A 15,288-nucleotide genomic window follows, 5' to 3' on the forward strand; every position below is an offset into this window, starting at 1 on the left:
CGCACGCACACACACACACACGCACACACACACACACACACAAATACAAAAGTCAAAAAATTTTAATTTTGAGTTATTTCAAATTTATTATTAAATAAAGTATCCATTAGTGTGTTATATTAATATATGCATATTTATAATTTATAAGGGGGTGATGATTTATTTATCATCTTAAATTTGATACATTGTGGGTGAAAGATGTGAGGACATCATTTACATGGACCATAGTTTGCCTATGGAAAATAGGAGACAACCTTCAGGAGCTAATTCTTGCCTTTCATTTGTTGAAAAATGCCCCCTCATTGTTTCTTCTGCACCCCGGGACAGATGGTACTAAGATTAGAGGTGTGTTCTGGATATTGAACTCAGGCTTGTGCTGCAAGCCGTTTCATCCACTAACCGTGTCATCTTCCATGTGTGTGTGTTGTGTGTGTGTGTGTGTGTGTGTGTGTGTGTGTGTTTTGAGATAGCCATTCCATTTTTATTAGGCAGGGATCTCTAGAGAAACAAACCTTATAGGATTTATTGCAATGCCTATAGCTGTAGTCCAACTAGTACAACAATGGCTGCCTAATAACAGAAGGTCCAAGAATCTATCAGAGGCTGGAGATCTAAGCTGTCTTCAATTTGTGTCAGAATCCTAAAGTAGACTCTAATGTCAGTGAAGGAATGAACTTTCTAGCAAAGGTGAGAACAAGCAGGCAGACAGAGAGACAGACAGACAGAAAATGAGAGAGAAAGAGAGAGAGACAGAGAGTCAGAGACACAGAGAGACAGAGAAAGACAGAGACATAGAGACAGAAGGAGAGACAGACAGAGACAGAGACATACAACTTCCTTATTTCGTGTGAATAAAGTGTGGGCCAGATTAAAGGTGGATCTTCTCACCTCAAAAGATGTGGATTACTTTTTTATTTTCTTATCTCAGAACATCCTGATTAAAACTGTATCTTCCACCTTCAAATTATTTCATTAAAAAATCCCTTGCAGTTGTGCTCAGTCATTTGTGTTTTAGTTAACAACAGATGTAATCAAGTTGACAACCAAACAAACCCATCACACTTTTTATCTGTCACAGTATACTCACTTGGGTAAAAACGTCAAAAAGTGTCAAGTAAATCTGAACTAAATAGTTCTAAGTGCACATTTAATAAAATGTTATTTCTAAATATACAAATAAATGTAATCATGCATATATAATACTCCATCTGAAGTAATGTCACATATTATGTAAGGGATAATCCTTAGTGCATAAATTCATATACCTTAAGATTTGATGTTATTTTACTTTTAAGGATGGATTTTACCTTCTGAGATTTAAGGTAACCTTGATATTGAAAGTCTTTAGCCGATCTGGGGTATAGCTTAAAGGCATAAAACTTTCCTAGCATGAAAGTGGCAGTACTAACAAATAAAGGTATGTCACACACTTCAGTATCCTGAATAGCTGATCTCCCTTTAAAAAAATTAGAACGTTAATTAAATGTTCTAAAACTAAAACAAATAAATTTAAAATCTTTGTTCTGAATATTCAATATTAATAACACTGCTTAAAAGAGGATTCACATCCATTATGTATAAAGTTGTCAACAATGAAATACCAATGTTATCTATCTAATAATTTTAAAACTCAAGCACCACATAAGGAATACTTGTTGGCTCCAATCTAGCAGCATCCTTTCTAGTGATTGTTGACTACAAACACAGATGATACCTTAATGGTGAGGCAAGAGAATTAAGACCCCATTATAAATTGAAGATAGCTGGCCTCTACACAAAAAAATACCATGTATTTAGGCATGAATAAGGCAGCCACTAGACCAACTCCTGATCAAATGTTCTGACTCAACTCTTACTTAACCATGTGGCAGAAGAATTATTTAGCTCTGTCCCTGTTTTTCTCAACAGTGACATTATTAAAGAGTTGTGTTTCTCAGATGTCATTAGTGTTATTGTTAAATTATTTGTATTATACAAAACATATTTTGAATACATCTGATATATACATATTTAATAAATGGGTGCATGCGAACTTTTAATTTCAGGTTTAATTTGAATTATTTTTATTTTCAATGTTTCTTACCAAAGAACATCCAGTCTTACTGTGGAAAGTGTAGTTAGTAACTCTTTTCTTCCTCTCATAAATGTCCATATTTTATATTTACAATGTAATATTTCGTGCAGCCTTGCGCTGTGTGGAGCAGATTTACCTGCAGTCATGGTCGAGGGCATGCTTCTATTCTAACTTCTATATCACGGTCATAGCATGGTCTTATCCAATTGCATCAGCCTAAACATCTATAAAGCCTTGGAAGGGGGACACACTGTCTTTTGTCTATTCCCATTTGAGAATCTTTTCCTTTGAGGTTGTTATCAAACACAAATAGAGCTCTTCAAGCACTTCTTCTTTACGAACAGAGCCACCATGCTTTGAAAAAAACAGATAGTGCCCCAGGAAGATACACTTAAAACAAAAACAAAAATACAACAACCTGAGGAGAAGAAAGTTATTCATTAACACAATAGTTGAATTTATACTAATGTATTCATTCTTCCAAATAAAGACAAACTTGAGTTTTATTACTTAGTTCTGACTCAGTTTCTCTGTAATATGTCTGTAAAAACAAAGCAGGAGAAAAGACAAATTATTCTTTGGAAACATGTCATGAATTTAGAAAACTGTTGCTAATTATAGGAGAATATAAGATATTGCCTTGGAGTAGTATTTTTTGTTTTGTTTTGTTTTGTTTTGTTTTTTGAGTCAGGGTTTCTCTGTATTGTTTTGGTGCCTGTCCTGGAACTCGCTCAGTAGACCAGGCTTGTCTTGAACTCACAGAGATCCACCTGCCTCTGCCTCCTGAGTGCTGGGATTAAAGGCACGTGTCAACAATGCCCGGCTTGGAGTAGTATTTTTATTTTCTCCTTTTTCTCTGCTTCTTAGGTTGAGTCGACAGTGCTTGAAAAACAGTATTTTCATCATGAATGTTAATAGAGATGAGATGCCAAGGTCAAGAAGTCAAGATCTTCACCTTCTTCATGCTTGGGTGATGCTAATCACTAGTGTACTGTTTCTTCCTGTCACTGAAACTTCTAAACAAAATATTCCACGTCTGAAGCTAACCTACAAAGGTGAGTTCATAAATATTTTCAATTTTCACCAGGATATCCAAATGTTTTCTTTGAATGCCTGTTTCTTTTATTTAGGATTGTATATTTACTTCTGCGAAGTTACATATGTCAGTAATTGTTTAAATAGAACATAGGCTACAATTATTTCCTTTTGAGAAGTAAATGATACCTAAGCTACTCAAGTAATTTTTTCAGTTGAAATTTATAATGATTAATCTAGTCCACCAGGTCTTTTCAGTTGCATTAAAAATCAAATACATAACAACAGAAAATTCAATACCTTATATGTAACTGTTTCTAATTACTATTACTATCACAAGCTAAAATGTATTTTATAGAGTAAGATATTTATACCTAAAAGTTTCATAGTATACAATGGTCCAGATACCAGTTTTACAAGTTTTGAAATGAGAAGAATCATCATAAGAGACATAAAAATCCAGGGATATCAGTAAAATAAAAAAATCTAAGTTATTTGCTTTTAAATATTTAACTTAATATCAATGGATAATATAAAAACTTTGTTTTGCTTATTTATTATGTGAATATTTGTGTCTTTATATAACTTTTTACAAAATTTCATGTCTAGAATCTTTTTTTTTCTTATGACTTATACTAGTCTTCTTACCACACATTTTAAAAATTCTGCTGGAAAAATAAAAAAAAACATTAAAAGGAACTTTTATTAAAATTAAACTGATAGCTTTAGTATCTTCTATTCTTTAAGATGCCCTCCCCCAGTGAAAATTACTAATGGTGATAAAAGTTAATTATTTTTCAAATGGAAAAGAAAACAAATCTTAATATTCTACTTATTGCATATTCAATATGTTGATATAAATGTTGCAATAAAGCATATTTGTAGGCCTCTTGCCTAGCATGGGCAGAACGTCAGGATCAACCCCCAGCACTGAAAATTAAAAGAGGAAAGTAATGGCATTTGGATTTTATGTTTCTTGTGTTAGGGAGCAGATAATTTTTTTAAATTTTCATATACTTACATGTGGAAAGCCATTTAATATTAATTACATAGAGTAAGCCTTTTTAAAATAAACGATGAACCTCATTGTGAGGTATAATTTATTAGAATTTTGATTCAACAATAATTAAAAGCTGCATTTGAGAATAATATCAATAATTACAGATGATCTATTGTATCCTTCCCCCAAAGCTTGTTGGCTTGAAGCTAAGTGCTGTCTGAAAATAAAAACCAAAGCCAGGGATTTTGACCATGTTAACCTCGTACTCATGATCTTCCTTGCTGAGTGCTGTATTGTTGGTGTTTTACTATTACCTGTTTGCTTTTTGGCCTTTTTGAGGGGCCCACCACCCTGCTCCCAAGTAAATCATACACAGAGGCCTATTTGTAGTTATGAGTACACTGCCTTAGCTTGGCTTGTTTTGAGCCAGCTTTTCTTATCTTAAATTAACCAATCTACCTTTTCCACTTGGCTTTTTCTTTTTTTTATCATTTTTTATTTTAATTTTAAATAGCTTGTTTTACATGTCAATCCCAGTTCCCTCTCCCTCCCCTCCTCCCGCACTCCCCTTCCCCCCCTCCCTCCCATCCTATTGCCAAATCCTTCCACATAGGGGATATCTAGAGTCTGTCATTTTACTCTTGGTAGGGTCAAGGCACTCCCCTAAGAGTCCAGGCTGAGAGAGCATCTCTCTTTGTGCTATAGGCACATGAAAACAGTTTGTATACCAGGGATAGACACTGATCCACAGCTCAGGGCCCCATAGGTTGCCCAGGCCTTCTCACTGACACTCACATTTGGGGGGTCCAGATCAGTTCCATGCTGGCCTCCCCACTGTCGGTCTGGGGTCCAAGAGCACTCCGCTGTTCAGATCAGCTGTCTGCTGGTTTTGCCAGCCCATTCTTTGCCAATTTGCTCATCACTCCTCTCTCTCTGTCACTGGGTTCCTTGGGTTCAGTTCAGTGCTTAGTTGTGTGTTTGCCTCTGCTTCCATCAGTCACAGGATGAAGGCTCCCAGATGGTTATAGACATCAAGTTCATTATCAGGGATGGGCATTCGAGGTGATCCCTCCACTATTGCTTAGCTTACCAATTGGTGTTATCCCTTTAGATCACTCGAGGTCACTCTGGTGCCTGATCTGTCTTCGATCCTATGATTCCCTCTTCCCCCTATTCTACCCCCACCCCCTCAACTTCCTGTTTCCCCATGACCAACTCCCTTCCTTTTTACCCCCTCTATTCTTCCCAGGTCCCACTCCCCCCACCCTCGCCGTGTTCCCCATCAGAGGATCTTGTCTCCATCCTCTTCTCTTGGATACTATGCATATATGCATATCTTTTCGGTTCTTTCCTGTTTCCCAGACTCTCTATCTGTGGAAGTGCAGACTGGCACTATCCTGATCCATATCTAGAATCCATATATGAGTGAGTACATACCGTGTTTGTCTTTTTGCTACTGGGTTACCTCACTCAGGATGGTTTCTTCCAGTGCTATCCATTTCCCTGCGAATTTCAAGATTCCATTGTTTTTTTCTGCTGAGTAATACTCCATTGTGTAAATGTACCACATTTTCTCTATCCACTCTTCAGTTGAGGGGCATCTAGGTTGCTTCCAGGTTCTGGCTATTACAAACAATGCTGCTATGAACATAGTGGAGCAGATGCCCTTGTTGTATGAACCTGCCTCATTTGGATAAATGCCTAAGAGTGGAATTGCTGGGTCTAGTGGTAGATTAATTCCCATTTTCCTGAGGAATCTCCATACTGATTTCCAAAGAGGCTGTATGAGTCGGCATTCCCACCAGCAGTGGAGGAGTGTTCCTTCTTACTTCTGTGTATCTTACTTGCCTTTTCCCATCATTGCTAACTGTCTGACTGGGTGGTTGTCGCCTGGTGTCCTCCTCTCCTTCTCTTGTCCCTCCTTTCTCCTTGGTTCTCCTTTTATTTATAGTCTCTGCCTTCCAGTCCTGCCTCTTCTTGCTAAAGTCTTCCTATTGACCATTTGGCTTTTTATTAAACCATAAGGTGTTTTAGACAAAAAAAGAATCACAGCTTCACAAAGTTATTCAAGTTCAGCATAAATACAAGTTCCACAACTGAAAATAATATTCTACCCCAGTGCTGAGATTGTAGCCTTGTGTCACCAAGACTGTCATGCTCTTTTGGGATACCCCTTTTATTACTTGGGCTCTCTTCATAGCTATATTGAACATCAGGCAGCAGGAATGAGGGAAAGAATCCATACAAGGGTTATCCATTAGAAGGCATGGAACAGACAAACACTTTAGGGACTAAATTCACACAGTAAAACTCAAAGATGCTGAGGTTTACAGGATCTCTGATCAGTCAGATGAAAAACACTCTACTCAGCATTTTGATCACTCAGGTGACATGCTGCAAAAGCCATATTTTGACAGCTGGACTACTTATGCCTGCAATCTCAGGATTTATAAGCCTGAGACATAAAGATAGTAAGATAGTAAATTTAAGTATAGCTTGTGCTATATAGCTAAAACCTGCCTTAAGAGCAAAACAAACTAGACAACTAAATAATAGATAGAATATATATATATATGTATATATATATATAGAGAGAGAGAGAGAGAGAGATGATAGATAGATAGTCGAACTACTATATCTATAAAGGAAAAGATATACTAAACCTATCTCAAATGTCAAATTCTTCTCAAAATGATCCTGATGACATCCAAGCAGATAAAACAATTTTTAGAGAAAAAAAATCAACAATGTCTGAAGTATGACACTGAAACAATCAGATTCTCAATTTGACACTTAGTCTCCCTATACTAAACAGTTAATATGCATGCAAAGATGCTAAAAGTTGGGTAATGACAGCAAGAAAAGCAAACTTAGTGGAAGTGGAACTTGAGATGATACCGTTGCTTACTTAAACAGATAAGAACCCCAAGACGTCTGTTGTGTAATAGCACTCTCCATCAGAATAAAGCCACAGCAAAGAGTTCTTCTTATATTGGTAGGGAAGACTACCCTCCCTCTCCTCAGTTTTGGAGATACAGAGTCTCTGTGTAACTTACGTTAACCTTGCATTCATGACCTTCCTTGCTTAATGCTGAGATTACATCCATGTATCACCAAGCCTGGAAAACTCTTTTTTGATATCCACTCTATTCCTTGAGCTCTCTTCATAACTATGCTGTGATAATATTTCTAAAACCCTAAGCTGGGTTACAAAGATTGCTCAGCAGTTAAGATATCTGAAATTATGAGGACTAGGTTTCAGGTTCCAGTACCCATAGTAACAAATCTGGCCACCTTGAAATTATCTGCAATCACAGCTCTGGGGTGGGTGGAAGTCTGAAGAAGGAGGATTTCTGAGGCTGTTTTCTAGACTAGCTGAAGTGCAAGCCATAGCTTCAGCCAGAGATCCTTCAAAAAGAAATAGAGAGACAGTGACAAAATATGACAGCCTACACTCTCTACTTGCCTCTGAGTATACAATGCCTACTCATACATAAATGAATACAAAAGACTCTCGGGTGTGTTATTGTTGATCAAAGACAGTCATCAAAGCCACATTTTAATGCTTTTATTATGATGGCACACATTTTGCCGATCAATATAATTTGATGACTGCTGATACATAACAGGATACAGTCATGAAACTCAATACTAGAAGCAAATGAATCCCAATTCCATAGCTGAAGAGTCTGGTGAACGTAGGCCTGAGGATTGGCTACTGGTGTCTCTTCATATACAATCCAGGTCTTCCTGAGGAAGCTCCTCCAACTTGGAAGTTTGGACTTCCGTAAAGGCAGTTCAGATCCCAAGTACCTACATCACAAATCATTATAGAAGCAGAAAACATGTGTTTCTTCCCTGATAGTATTATTTGAGAAGTGACAGTTAGACTTATTCTCAAGAGGGGGTTATATAACCTGGACTTCCCAACAATGGTATTAAATTATATATAGTATTGTAGCAATAATAATGTGGCTATACTTGGGAAATCTGGTGGTTACAGGTAATTTTTGTACATACTTTGGTTTTATGAAAGACACTTTTATAATTCAGTGAGGAAATAAAATAAAACAATACTAGAATAACTTACTATCTCTGTGTCAACAATTAATTTCCAAGACAATGGTGATACACACCTTTAATTCCAATTTTTGGGAAGCAGAGGAAGGTGAGGATCTCTGAGTCCACAGCCAGTCTGGTCTACAAAACAAGTTCTAAGAGATCCAGGGCCACACAGAGTAACTTTTTCTTGGAAAGCCTAAAATATCAAAGAGAAATCAATTCCTACCTTTATCCTACAGCATATACAAGATATGAAATACAAATTGGATTATAATCATAAACAAAGAAGATAAATTACACGGTGTTGAAACTAAAAATAATGGAATAACATCTGTGTACCTTAGAATAAGCAATGCCTTCTTAGGCAAAATACTAAATCTCAAAACTGTAACTGTATTAAACTAAATTTCCATAAAATTAAAACATAATCCTATATATCAAAGGTCAGCTATGAAATACTCAGCCAACTCTTTTATTTAAATTACAAACAAGCTTGCTTCACATGTCAATCCCAGCTCCCTCTCCCTCCATTCCTCCCCTGACCCCACCAACGCCCCCAACCACATACTCAGGCCATACTCCACTTGGGTTCTCCAAAGTCCTCCCCCATGTCTCCAGGCTAAGCATGTATCCCTTCATGTGGAATGGGCTCCCAAAGTCCATTTGTTATCCAGGGATAAACACTGATCTATTACCCAAGTCCCCATAGATTGCTGAGGCCTCCTCACTGACACCCAAATTTAGGGGATCTGGATCAGTCACATGCTGGTCTCTGAGCCATCAGTCTGGTTGGTGTCCATGAGCTCCCACTTGTTCAGGTCAGCTGTTTCTGTGGGATTCACTTGCCCTGTCATGGCCCGTTTGCTCATCACTCCTCCCTCTCTGCATCTGGGTTCCAGAAACTCAGTTCAGTGTTTATCTGTAGGAGTCTGCCCCTGCTTCCATCAGCCATTGGATGAAGACTCTAGGATTGTGTATAAGGTAGTCATCATCTCGTTATCCGGGGAGGGCATTTAAGGTAGCCTTTCCACTATTACTTATTTTGCAGTTGGTGTCATCCTGGCAAATCTCAGAAAATCTCACTAGTGCCAGATCTCTCCTCAAACCTGTAATTACTCCCAGTATTATGGAATTTCTCATCCTGCTCTCTATTCTTCCCCCAACTCAAACTTCCTGCTCCCCCATATCCTCCTTTGCCCTCCTCTTCTCTCTTTTCCCTGCTCCATCTCCCTTCTCCTCCTCCCCCCATGCTCCCAATCTGTTCAGGACATCCTGTCCCATTCCTCTTCTCTGGGTACCATGAATATCTTTCTTATGGTCCTCCCTGTTTCCCAGACACTCTGGCAGTGGGATTGAAGGCTGGCATACCCCTGAACCTTGTCTAAAATCCATATATGAGTGAGTACATACCATGTTTGTCTTTTTGTGACTGGGTTACCTCATTCAGGATGGTTTCTTTTAGTGCCATCCATTTGCTTTCAAATTTCCAGATTCCATTGTTTTTTGGGAGCATGGGAAGAGGGGAGACTGGAGAGAGGAGAGGGAGCTGAGAAAATGACACCAACTGGCAAACTAAGTAATAATGGAGAGCTTACCTTAAATGCCCTCCCAGGAGAATGAGATTGACGACTATCTTATATGCCATCCTAGAGTCTTCATCCAGTGGATGATGGAAGCAGAGACAGACACCCACAGCTAAATACTGAACTGAAATCCTGGAACCAAGTTGCAGAGAGGGAGGAGTGCTGAGCAATGGGGTCAAGATGGGCCTGGTGAAACCCATAGAAACTGCAGACCTGAATAAGGGGGAGCTCTTGAACCTCAGACTGATGGCTGAGAGACCAGCATGGGACTGATCCAGACTCCCTAAATTCCTAGCTGACATCCAAGAAGCTGACAGCTAGGGAGCCTCTGCAATCTATGGGGCCTTAGGTAGGAGATCAGTATTTATCCCTGGCATACAAATGGATTTGGGGAGTCCATCCCACATGGAGGGATGCTCTCCCAGTCTGGTCACATGGAGCAAGGCCTAGACCCTGCCCTGGATGAAATGACACTCTGGAGGTTCCCCATAGAGTGCCTCACCCTACCAGGGGAGTTGAATGGTGATTGGGTGCAGGGTTGGGGCACTGGTGAGGGACTGGGGGGGGAGAGTAGAAGTGAGGGAAAGGGAGCTGGAATTGACATGTGAAGCAAGCTTTTCTAATTTAAATTAAAAAAACATAAAAAATAGAAGAGGTTACCTCTATTTCTTTGTTAAATATATTCAGTGATGGGTAATATCGTGTTAGTCAAACTGTTAAGTGCCAACTCTGTAATGAATAAATATATTTATTCTAGTTTATTTATCTATTGATAAATCAAGCAAGCTGAGTACAAAGGGGCCTAGGTCTGCTTTTCTGTTATAAGTGGGGTCCAGGAATCAATAGAATCAGCGTAATCTGGGAACATCTAAGAAATCCAGAAGCTCAGGACTGCTCTGACTTACTGCTCTTAATGACAGTCTGCATATTAGTCAGAATTACAGCTGACTTAAATGGAAGGTACATTCAGAAATACAGTTCTCTAGATGGCTTTGTTTCCCATGTTCTCCTTCCCTTTCAACATGAGCATGTGGATGTCACCACAGGCATCCACAGTTCAGATTCCAGATGGCACATTACCATCTCTACATTACTAACAGACTGTAACAAAATCTGCCTGGATAAGAAGAGGTATATCAGCTAAGCACACATCATCTTGAAAAATCATTGTTTAAAGGCTATTATAGTTTTTTTAATGTGCTGAAATATAGCAACATTTTAGACATTGCTCTTAACAACAGAGGATGCTCGGATTTTTTAAATCACATTTATTTTTGGGTGCATTTTTATTTTTATTTATTGTGTGTGTGTGTGTGTGTGTGTGTGTGTGTGTGTGTGTGTGTTTGCCAAATTCTGTGTGTGGAGGTCATGAAAAAAATGTACAGGAGTCATTGTCTCCACCACCACAGTCCTGGGGATCCAATTCTTGTGGCCCAGATGGAGGGTGAGAGTGCCTTCACCTGATAAACCATCTCATGAGATGGATGAATTGAATCCACAAAATAACCACAAAGAGATTAGAGAGGAACTTTGAATATTGGGAGAAACCTCCAAATGTTTTGAGTAAAATACCCATTAGCATTAGATACTTTTACTACAAAATATACCTAATTTGTGGTTATTGTAAAAATTCAAAAAGGCAGCAACATATGGTAAGGGTTGATGTGATGTGAATCGGGAAGGTGTAGGAGGCAGAACAAAATAAATTTTGAGTATATGTAAGCAATTGAGGAGAACAATGCGAGTCTTACCCTGACTATATGAAGAATAAATATTTGAAGAAGACAGAAATATCCTCTTACTCTTTTGACTTTCTTTTTTCACTGGATATTGGTGATTAGGACATGAAAGTGATATAGTAGAAATGGTAGATATTAACCAGAATCCAAGAAGAGTAAAGAAGTAAGAAAAGGAAGCTAAAGCTGAGTAAAAGGTGGGGTGTGGAGACATAGTTATATCTCTGGAGCAAGAAGGTCAGAAGGATGACATGTTTAGAGGTAAAACTGACAACTAAGAAACTGAGCTGAGACACACCAAGTGGTACTGGGACTTTAAGTGTGCCCGACGTCATTGACCAACAGCACAAAGGTTGTGAGGCATAAACAGCTTATGGGAAACATAAAAAGTTATAAGTGGGAAATATTTTTACTGCTTACACTGTCTTACACTGTGTAACTACTGTGTGTCAGAGAAACGCCTTCTAGGAGGCATATGTGAGAAGGATGATGTCTACTTACTGACCACCTCTACCAACATCAGAGGCCATCATCTGGAGAAAACTCTCATGGATGAGTGACAGTCTTTCTAAATGAAAAGCCAATGTGAAAATTTCCCCAGATCAGTGGAAATGTAAGAGCATGATAAATGAAAACCGGACATATATGTGGCAAATTATTTTAAGTTTCATAATAGCAAGAATGAGGACATGGTTTGAACAACTTCCAGGAAAAACAGAAGGCATGTTCAAAGGCTTGATATACATACAGATGGCTTGAAATGTCTCAGCTGTGACCTACGCCTCACAAATGACTTGCTTCTGATATACATTCACCTAACTTTAAGAGAAATTGATGTTTAAAATTATAAGAATTGTAAAATGTGGTCATTTAAATAACAAGTACAACCCTTTGCTCTCTATTTGGAAGTGGTGTTACTATGAGAAATCTTCTTATTTTGTTATATTTGCTTTACAATTCCAAGCCAAACATATTATGATGTGGATTTCAGAGTTTTCTTTTTGATTAAGTTCATGTACTTGGTTGGAGCACATCCTCACTCAGTAATGAAGTAGAATTCTGATTTTAAGCACTCCTTGAAAATTAAGAAATTCTAAAAGCATTAAAGGAGCCAGGTAAAGAGTTATCATGCTAGGATCAAGCTCCCTCTGAACCATCTGTCCTCTCAGCTACCTATGAGGAAGTGTACTTCCACAGTGGCATTGTTCTCCAGTGAAGTACTACTTATTCACAGGACGATGGGAAATTATGCATCACAGCAAGATTGGAGGAACTTAAAAAGACTCTTTATGAAACTATAGATTTTACCATTCATAAATCATGACTTTCATGTGCTCTAGTTTATATGAAGCATCCACAATTAAAATCTAACCTACTAAAGAGTAGACCTATGAATTAAAAGTACATAGGTAATGTGACAACGTAAATTTGATATAGTCCTATCCCACGTCTTGTCCTGATAGGAACATAGACCTGATGACACAAGAGACTTTCATTCTAATAAATATTTTCTTAAGTTAATTCATCTCATTCTCATTTACAATATTTAATATTCTAAAGCTAAAGCACGGAATTAATACTCAGCATTCCACTGAAGAAGAATAAGAATTCAATTCTGTTGTTATTCTTTCTTGTTGGACTTGCACTTACCAGAAATATTTATAGTGAGAATGTTACCTAGCAAAATGCCAATATGACATACATACAGAATTTTGAAGTAGTTCTTTGTGGGGATTTATATTCAAATAGCATTCTTTCTTTTGTATACTTGGTATTGTTTGAACAGTTGGCTGTATATAGCTAAATGCAGACATGTTGATTGTAATTGGCATTTTCATGTAGCTAATAAAGAGTTACTTGGCAGCCAAAAGCTTTGCTTTTGATTTAAAGACCCTTAAAACTTGTTGAAAGTCAAATAGAACCACTATCAATTAATTTCTACTGCATTGAATCAAAGGGAATAATTTGTTTAGGAATAAAACCTGGGGAATTAAACAAGTACCTGTAAATGCTGAAGGAACTAAATAAGCTACAGCACTTAAGGGTAATTTTTATTTTAAATGAATATTTTTTACATATGCTCAATTTTTAACAAAACTTTGCTTGGGAGTGAATTGATAGCCAAAACCTTTCTGGAAAAAAATTGGAAAAATTTTTGAAGTAACCTCATGGAGGATACTTTTAGGACAGCCACTAAGTCAATATGTAAAGCCCAAGCAATTCAGAATTAGGAGAAACATTAAAGGCAGTATCACAGAGGAGTAGAAGACAAGCTGTAAGCATTATATGCAAATGACTTAAATACACTTCTTGGAAGATCCTATTCTTATGAGTCCTCAGACATTTGACAGCTATTTCCTTGAAGATAAAGAGGAGGGGGTGGGGCAAGAACTTGTGGTGAGCCTCCTGGGTTGGCAGAGGGAGGTGGCTGATGCTTGATCTGCATCTATTTTTAGATGCAAGATTTCCTCCTGCAGAAGTGTGGTCCTTAGATTGTCAGGGAGTGAAATCTGACTTTCTTCAAAGGTGATTTTCTTTTTTAAGTGATGAATCTTCGCCTCTCAAAACCTTGGTGTGTGTGTGTGTGTGTGTGTGTGTGTGTGTGTGTGTGTGTGTAACTCAGCAAATGACTCCTTATAAAGGATGTGCAAAGCCAGCTTCCAGCAGACTTATGAGACAAACTGCCAACTCCTCCCAGTTCAGGATCTCTGGCAGTAAATTTAATTTTTCAAGGGTTTAAGGTCATGTTCATTTAGCACTCAAAAACTGAGGAAGTCTGTGCTGCTTAATCCTAAATTTATTAGATTCAGTATTACTCACCACTCCCTTCCTTTGAGGGGGTAAAAAGGAAGAATGAAGATCATCAGGTCATATGAACTTTAAAGCTGAATGAACAATTGTATTAAAGGACACTAAAAAGGAAATACAAAGAATTCTTTACAAAGCAAGCCTTTATTTCAAACAAAAAAAGCAGGAATTACACAGCCCTTAACCTGTCCTTCACATGGAGTAGCACCAGACCATTTCACCCAAGAGGAGTCCTTGATACCCTAATAGTCATACATGATTACCAAAACATCTCCCATATTTATGATTAGTTAATACCTTACTTGTGTTTTCCCCAAAGGTCAGGGTTTATCTACTTTTAGATGCAAGAGTAGCATTCAGAAGTATAGATGTGAATCCATTTATTATTTGAAAAGTCATGTATCTTAACAAAATTTTAAGATGGGCTAATACCATGAAACTCAGTCCCACACAGAGATGAGGAGGGCATTATTAGGTTTAGTTATATGAGGTTATTTATAGAAAACAAGTCCTTCACAGTCCACATGGCATATCTATTACACAATGGAGTCTTGACCATGCTATCAGCTCTTCCTAACACAAGAATGATATTCAGGAGAGTTTGTCAGAGCTTTCAAAATCAGATTTGATAAGAATACTGACTAACTTTCTTAGTCTGACACAATTTGCCCAGATATAAAATTTGTTGATGAAGCCTACAAAACTCTCTTTTGAAAAATACAAAGACAATGGGTGTCATGGCACATGCAAACAACCTCAGCAAGGACAAGCAGGTAAAAGCAGAAAGTTTCAGAAATGTACGCTCATCTTTGAAAACATGGGGGTGCCAGCCAACCTGGGATTCATGAGACCTGTCTCATAAAGGAGCTAGGTAGGGAAATAACTCTGCTCAAATGTGAGGATGTCAATTCAGATATTCAGAACACACTTACAGCCAAATGTGGTAGCCTGTATTTCTAATCCCAGTGCTTCTGCGGTGAGACAGAACGT

At 37.9% G+C, this 15,288-nt stretch overlaps 1 protein-coding gene across 2 annotated transcripts in view; it reads left to right on the forward strand.

The window, feature by feature from the left end:
• Positions 1-15,288, forward strand: part of Sema3d (semaphorin 3D) — a 193,342-nt gene that overhangs the window by 66,651 nt on the left and 111,403 nt on the right. For both annotated transcript variants that reach the window (XM_040728654.1, XM_005083585.4), the window contains one exon: positions 2,942-3,129. In XM_040728654.1, the coding sequence (XP_040584588.1) occupies positions 2,942-3,129 (188 nt within the window). The remainder of the gene's footprint in view (positions 1-2,941; positions 3,130-15,288) is intronic.

This window comes from Mesocricetus auratus, unplaced genomic scaffold, assembly GCF_017639785.1.
Source record: "Mesocricetus auratus isolate SY011 unplaced genomic scaffold, BCM_Maur_2.0 Super-Scaffold_100019, whole genome shotgun sequence".
Classification (NCBI taxonomy): Eukaryota; Metazoa; Chordata; class Mammalia; order Rodentia; family Cricetidae; genus Mesocricetus; species Mesocricetus auratus.